We start from the raw sequence: 6,590 nt of genomic DNA on the forward strand, positions 1-6,590 counted from the left end.
GCTGCGCCGCCGTCCGCAATCAGCAGCAGGAGGCGCTGGAGGAAAGAACGCGCGTTCTGGAGGCACGCCACGCTGAACGCGAGGCGGAGCTGCGGCGCCGCGAGGAGGAACTGCGGCAGGCCGGTCTTCGCATGGAGGACAAGGCTCAACAAAAGGCAGTGAAGTATCTCCAGCAGGAGCGCGAGGAAATGCAAGCCATGTTCGATGACAAGTTTTCCGAGCTCTACGACGACCAGCAGCGCTGGGAGACGCAGCGTTCAGTCATGCACGAGCAGCTCGCGGCGCAGTACGCGGATCGATTCGCAAAGGCAAAAGCGGATATGCAGCAGCATCTTTTCAACGTCATGTCAACGATGCTGTCGTACCAAGAGCAGTGCGAGGCGGACTGGCTGCAGACAAGGGCGAAGGAGCTGGCAGATCTCAGCAGAGAGCGCGCGGCCTACAGGCAGCTGGTCGAGTCTCATAAGGCCACCGACATGGCGCAGGTGCAGGCGCAAGTTGAGGCAGCGCTCCGTGCTGAGCGCGACGCCCTGGCCGAGCGCGAGCGGATCATGCAGCAAACCCTGCAAGCTAACCGGAAGGCCATCGAGGATGGAGCTATGCAACATGCTGCGCGACTGCTAGAGGCGCATGAACGCGTCCTCGCGGAGGCAAGCCGCAAGCACGCACAGGAACAGCAAGAGAAGTGGGGGAATCTGCAGAATACTTTGCTGGAGAAGACATGGGAGATGGAGGCGGGGCAGCAGGCGGTGGCGCAGCAGCTCCAACGCGAGCACGAGGCGGTGCTGCAGAAGGAACGGCAGCGGTGGAAGACAGAGGCGGAGCAGCAACGCGTAGAGGCGCAGGGGCAGCAGCAGCGACTGGTCGAGCGGCTCCGTCAGCAAGAAGTGGAGCTGCGGAGTAAGCACGAAACAGTGATTGAGGAGGAGCGGCGGCGCCATGACACCCTTGTGGCGGAGCTGCGCAAAGAGCACGACCGCCGCTTTGTAGAAGATAGGCAGCGGAGTGAAACCACACTGCGCGAACGCGAGGCCGCCTTTGAGGCGGAGCGTCGCCGCCTTGTGGAGCGCATGGAGAAGCAGAACAGTCTGCAGCAGGAGTCGACCAACGAGCGGATTCGGGCGCTGAAGGATGAGTACAATGCTATGATGCGCAACGTGGCGGAAAAATCGCAGCAGAGCCAACAGGAGTACCTGATGAGGGTGACAGAGCTCGAGGAGCAGCACCTGCACCGCCTGCAGGAGCAGGAGCAGGAGCTGCAGCGCAAGTACGACGAGAGCCTCACGGCAGTGCGCACGGCGCTGGAGATGCGGGTGCGAGAGCAAGCTGTGTTGGAGGTGGACGCGCAGCGGCGCCTAGAGGAGCAGCGAGAGAGCCTGCGGGAGGAGGTTGAGGTGAAGTACCGCGCCTTCATTGAGGAGCAGCTGGATCGGGTGCGTGCAGAACAGAAAGAACGCGAGGCGGCCGCACAGCGCCTGGAACAAATGTACCACAGCAACCTTGCCGAGCTGCGGCGGGATATGGAGGAGACGCTGTCGTCATACTTCGCGCAGTCCGACAGCCAATCACGGGAGGCCGCAACGCGGGCGCGCAGCGACTTTGAGAATAAGCTGCAGCAGTTCTACGGGCTGGTGGAGCAGGAACGAAAGCAACATGCCGCCCTGGAGGAGCAGCTCCGCGAGGCGCAGGCACAGACGGACGCGCTGCGGCTGACGCACGAGCAGCAGAAACTGGCGGCGCTGCGCGAGATGCAGGAGCGGTACGAACGGCTGTACCAGGAGATGCACGAGGCGTGCCGCACGGAGCGGGAGGAGTTGGCGCGGCGTGCCCTCGGCGAGGAAGAGCAGCGCCTGCTTAGGGAACTCACAGCCCTTGAGGAGAGGCGGCGCCGCCACAGCAACGAGATCTCGCCGTACACTTCCACACCGGCAGCAGCAGCAACAACAACAACAGGACGCTGCTCCTCGCTGCACGAGGGTAGTCCGGCATCCAGACTACAACGCGTGGCTGAGGAGGCTGCCTCCCACCACCTTCTGCGGTCCGCGCAACGAACACCGCAGAACAGGGGTCCAACCGACGATCATGCTGAGGTGGCTTCTTACATCGATGACGACAAGCTGCGTCAGCTGTGGTCTGTGTTGGAAGTCCCAGAGGCGGAGCAGCAGCAGACGCTGCGGCGCTGGGCGCACCTCCCGCCGCAGCAGCGTGCGGTTGAGGTGCAGAAGGAGAAACGGCAACTGGAGCTGCAGCTGCCACTCCTGGAGGTGGTAACGCGGCGCGAATTTGTCCTGCACCGGCTGAGGGAGCTAGAGAAGAGCCCGTCCAGCAGCAACGGCAGTATAAGTGGACAGATGGAGGAGCTGCACAAGGAACTGTTGAGGTTGACAGAGCACCTCAAGACTGAAATACCGCGTCATGAGGCGATGTACGGCTGCACGTTCCGCTTCCGTGGGACGCGCTACATGAACACGTTACTGAACGATGTCTCGGCGCAGTCCTTCTGAGGCGGCAGCGTCTTTGTGTTGCTTTGACAATAGCGCTGAGAGGATGGGGATCGGGGTGAGACCAAGCGTACAAGGGAGACGGAGAGTGAAGAGAGAGTCATGGGCTGTATTAGATCGTGTATTTGTTCTTGCTGGTATCGTTACTTTTTTGTGTTCTTATTTTTCTTTCTTGTTCTTCTTCCGTCTACCTATCAACCACCATCCGCTGGTGCAGCACCATGCGTACCCTTTGCCCAACTGTATATATATATATATATCTGTGTGTGTGTGTGGTGCTTGTGCCACGTGCAACGACCCATGCTGTCCCTTTTTTTGTTCTGTTGTTGTTGTTGACTTGCTCCTTAACGGCGGCACCCTCTCCTGTGCGGAAGGAAGGAAGTGCCAAGCTTAGATAGGGCTGTTTGTGTGGCTCTGTGCAATGACGAGCCACGGCATTGGTCCCACGACGGACGTCACGGTGAACGTGACTGGCACCTTCACCCTGCCGCTGCACCTTCAGGCACTGGAGAGCCTCGAGGACCCGGTGCTGCAAGAGGAAATTATGAAGGAGGCGACTCGTCTCGCGCTCGCTGAGAGGCTTGGTGGATTTGACAAGATTGATATCACCACCAAGCACAGGTACGGAAAGCCAGTCTGCGAGGCGAGGCTTGACCTCGCGGACTTGTACTGCGGCATCGCCAATGTGCAGCATGCCTATGAGCACGCCATGACGCACATACTGCAGCTGCAGGAAGTGGTGGGGACAGCAGCACAGAAGACAGGCGAAGAGGCGCCGGTGGCCTCTAGTGTGCTTGCGGAAGTCGCCGCGTTGCTCCAGCGAGCAGCGGAGCATCCCGGCGAGGCGCCTCTCGTGGCCGCCATTCGTGCAGCCGCGTGTGCCGACAAGCAATCATCGGCTCATGCTGCCAGCGGTGAAGATGATGGGGATTCGACGGCGGTATCCTCCGACGGCTACCGTGACCCAACGGCGGATGGCTATGCTCCATTGCTTGACTGCAACGATGCGGAAGTAGATGAGATGGATGGTGAGGAGGAGGAGGAGAACAGGGAAGACATGGAAGCGCCGCTAAACGATGCTCATTAATGTGTTTGACGCGCTCTTTCGCTTTTTAATAATGCCTCTTCATCGGAGGGTGGGGTTGCGTTACGGCATCGCATGTTTCTTCTTTTGTTTTGCTTTTTGCGTCGGTTGGTATTGCCCTGCTCTTCTTCTTCATTATACTCCTTGTGAAACGCAAGGGTTGGGGTGGCGGTGAGTGTTTCACCACAACACATTGTAGTTAGCACGCGGGGCGAGTTGGGGACGGCATGTTTCAGGGCGTGACGGCCTTCCTGGAGGCCATTGACGAGCGGGCGGAGCAGCACGCATGGCGGCAGCAGGCGGCGGAGGAGGCGTCAGCAGCGGAGGCTCTCCATGATGATGAAACGGTAGCGTTTGGGGGCAGGCGCGAACTCGATGCGGAAGAAGTTCACTCGCCACTTGCTGCTGCAGCTGCAGCAAAAAGGGCGGAGGGGAGGAATGTGCCGCTGCCGGAGTTCCCGGCGCAGCCCGCCGCGTTCCGCAACCGTCGCGCAAGCTCGCATCTTAAGAGTGGAGCAATGGTTGATGGCGTTGGCCCATCACAAACGCTCAGCCACTACACTCTGGAGGGTGAGGAAGCAACAACAGCAGCAGCATCAATGGGAGGAGGAGGATCAGCTTTGGTGGTCGAGCATGACGCGGAGTCAGCGCAGCTAAAGCGTAGAGACGAGGAGATCGATACGCTCACGCGTGACGTTCGGCGTCACCAGGCGGCATCGGAGGCAGCGAGGCAGGACCTGTTGCAGCGCTCCCTGCAGGTTCACCAGCTGGAGGAGGCGCTGCGCGAAGTCAACGAACGGTTCAACGAGCACAAGGCCAAGTCGCGCTGCCTATTGGAAGAAAAGCAGCGTGAGTACGAGGCCCTCCGCCACCGGTTGGAACGGGTGCAGGCTGACGGCGATCCCGGGGCCGAGGATGTGGTAAAGGGCACGGACAAGGACGACGTGGCAGCAGCGCGGCAGCGCGTGGAGGAGTTGGAGGCCGCCATCGCCTCTATGGGGGCAGAGCGAGAGCGGCTGCAGGCACAAGTTGCGGCATCCCGCCGTGAGGTGGCAGGCGCACACGAGCAACGCCTCGCCCTCGTGCAGCAGATGGACTTCCTGCGCCTCGACCTGCGTGGCGCGCAGGAGGCTCTCGATAGTGAGGTGGTCGCGCACCAACGCAGCAAGGCACAGCTGCAGGCGCGGCAGCGGGAACTCAATGAGTTGCGTGCGGCGGTAGAGAAGTGCGGCGGAACTTTCACCGTCGCTGGTGCTCTCGTCACGCTGCGCAGCGATGACGGGGACTCGCGCGACCAGCTACTCATGTCCCGCCAGTTGCTGGAGAAGCAGAACATGCTGGAGGCGGCGCTGCGCGATGCTGCTGAGTGGCGACGGCGCTGCGAGCGGGCGACGTACCGCCTAGAGGAGGAACGCACTACACGCGTGGCCGTGTCATCATCATCGGCATCGCAGATAACGCGAGACTCGGCAGAGTTCCGCCCAGCGCTCCTACTGCGGCGTGGGGTTTCAGCCAATAAGGCTGCGTTGTGTGTGCTCGAGTTGGTTGCCGCAGTGGACGCGACAACCCTTCGCATCGGCCGACTGCTGCGTCGGAAGCCCGTCCTGCGCGTCGCTGTGGCCTTCTACATCGTATGCCTGCATGGGTGGATTGGGATGATGATGATGATGGTGCCAAGGGCGGTGGAACATGCTCATGCTGCTGCAGAGAGTCCATGATGAGGAGATTGAGGTTGCTTGAGTTTCTTCTTGAGTGTTTTTTTTTTGTTTGTGTTGTGTGCAGTGTCCCCTCCTCCTCCTCCTCCTCTGCGAGTTGCCATTTGTTTGTGCGTGTTCGCCTCTGTGTGTGTGTATATGCGCTGAATTCTTCCCCCACCACCCCGTCATTCATGTTGTGCGTCTAGCCGAAGAGGGAAGCGCCGCTCCTTCACACATACACACCCCCAGAGAGAGAGAGAGAGAGAGAAAGAAAGACACGGACGGAGCGGCGTCGCGAATGGAGCTTGTAGACCCCGTGCTTCCCCCCACCGACCGTGCGGTGCAGGAGGGGCTGCGCCTGCTCGAGGCCCCGATTGTCGTCTTCGCCGAGACGGCGGCGGAGCGTCGCCGTCGCCTGCACAAGCTGATGGTTGAGGGGGGCTACGGCAGTGTAGAGGCGCTTCGCAAGAGATACCAGACACCATTAGGGCCATCTCAGCCGATGCAGAAGCAGCAGCAAGATGTGGGTGGCCAAGGTGCATCCAGGCCGTTAACGTGCCCGCGCACAAAGGAGATGCACACAAGGGCGTCACCGGAGCTTGTGGAGAGGCGTACAGCATTGCTGCCGCTCACATTGGCACGTGCCGAGCAGCGTATCGCGGGCCTAAAGGAGGCGTTTGTGGCATCCGCCTCCGTTGTTCGTCCTGCTCATCAAGCAGCCGTTGAGCACCTGCGACGCATGCGCCTGACAAAGTCTGTTCGCAATGTCAAGATTGCGAACAGCAGCGGCGATAGCTCTTCTTGTGTCGCCGGCACTCTCTGCATGCCGTTCACCTGCTGCGCCGCAGTACCCACGCTGCCACACACCGTGGTCACAGGCGCAGCGGATGGTGTCGTGACGCTCTGGGACACCGCCGCGTGCCTACCGCGGGCAAGTGTCTCCAGCTGCGAGAGCGGCTGGGGCCGCGTGCAGCACCTTGCGGCGCACCCAACAGCACCGCTGGTGTTCTCTACCACGATGTTCGACAGACGCATTGCCGCGTGGCGCGTCGGCGGGACGTCGTGTGTCAGCGAGGCGGAGGAGGAGGAGGAGCGTGGTGTTGGTGAACTCTCCTCCCTCGAGCGCGTCTGCGTGAGCGAGGCGGGGCATACCGCCCGCATTCAGCGCCTTGCCGTGGACCCTACCGGCACGCTGCTCGCCTCCACCAGTGACGATGCCAGCGTGTGCGTGTGGGACGCCGCTGCCGCCGCCCCGCTGCGGCACCTGTTGACGCAGGACGGCTACGAGACGGCGCGCGGCACGCTCGA

At 61.3% G+C, this 6,590-nt stretch overlaps 4 protein-coding genes across 4 annotated transcripts; 3 read left to right on the forward strand and 1 right to left on the reverse strand.

Annotated features, from left to right (window-relative positions):
• Nucleotides 1–131: 131 nt before the first annotated feature.
• DQ04_09411000 (hypothetical protein) lies at nucleotides 132–2,504 on the forward strand (the record flags this gene model as incomplete). The annotated part of the gene is made up of 1 exon (XM_009315925.1): nucleotides 132–2,504. The coding sequence occupies one exon, from the start codon at nucleotides 132–134 to the stop codon at nucleotides 2,502–2,504; it is 2,373 nt and encodes a 790-aa protein (XP_009314200.1).
• A 418-nt stretch (nucleotides 2,505–2,922) lies between these two features.
• DQ04_09411010 (hypothetical protein) lies at nucleotides 2,923–3,588 on the forward strand (the record flags this gene model as incomplete). Its single annotated transcript, XM_009315926.1, has 1 exon — nucleotides 2,923–3,588. The coding sequence occupies one exon, from the start codon at nucleotides 2,923–2,925 to the stop codon at nucleotides 3,586–3,588; it is 666 nt and encodes a 221-aa protein (XP_009314201.1).
• A 224-nt stretch (nucleotides 3,589–3,812) lies between these two features.
• On the forward strand, nucleotides 3,813–5,303 carry DQ04_09411020 (hypothetical protein; the record flags this gene model as incomplete). The annotated part of the gene is made up of 1 exon (XM_009315927.1): nucleotides 3,813–5,303. The coding sequence occupies one exon, from the start codon at nucleotides 3,813–3,815 to the stop codon at nucleotides 5,301–5,303; it is 1,491 nt and encodes a 496-aa protein (XP_009314202.1).
• Nucleotides 5,304–5,993: 690 nt separating this feature from the next.
• On the reverse strand, nucleotides 5,994–6,443 carry DQ04_09411030 (hypothetical protein; the record flags this gene model as incomplete). The annotated part of the gene is made up of 1 exon (XM_009315928.1): nucleotides 5,994–6,443. The coding sequence occupies one exon, from the start codon at nucleotides 6,441–6,443 to the stop codon at nucleotides 5,994–5,996; it is 450 nt and encodes a 149-aa protein (XP_009314203.1).
• Nucleotides 6,444–6,590: the final 147 nt, after the last annotated feature.

This window comes from Trypanosoma grayi, assembly GCF_000691245.1.
Source record: "Trypanosoma grayi strain ANR4 Tgr_941_V1, whole genome shotgun sequence".
NCBI lineage: Eukaryota > Euglenozoa > Kinetoplastea > Trypanosomatida > Trypanosomatidae > Trypanosoma > Trypanosoma grayi.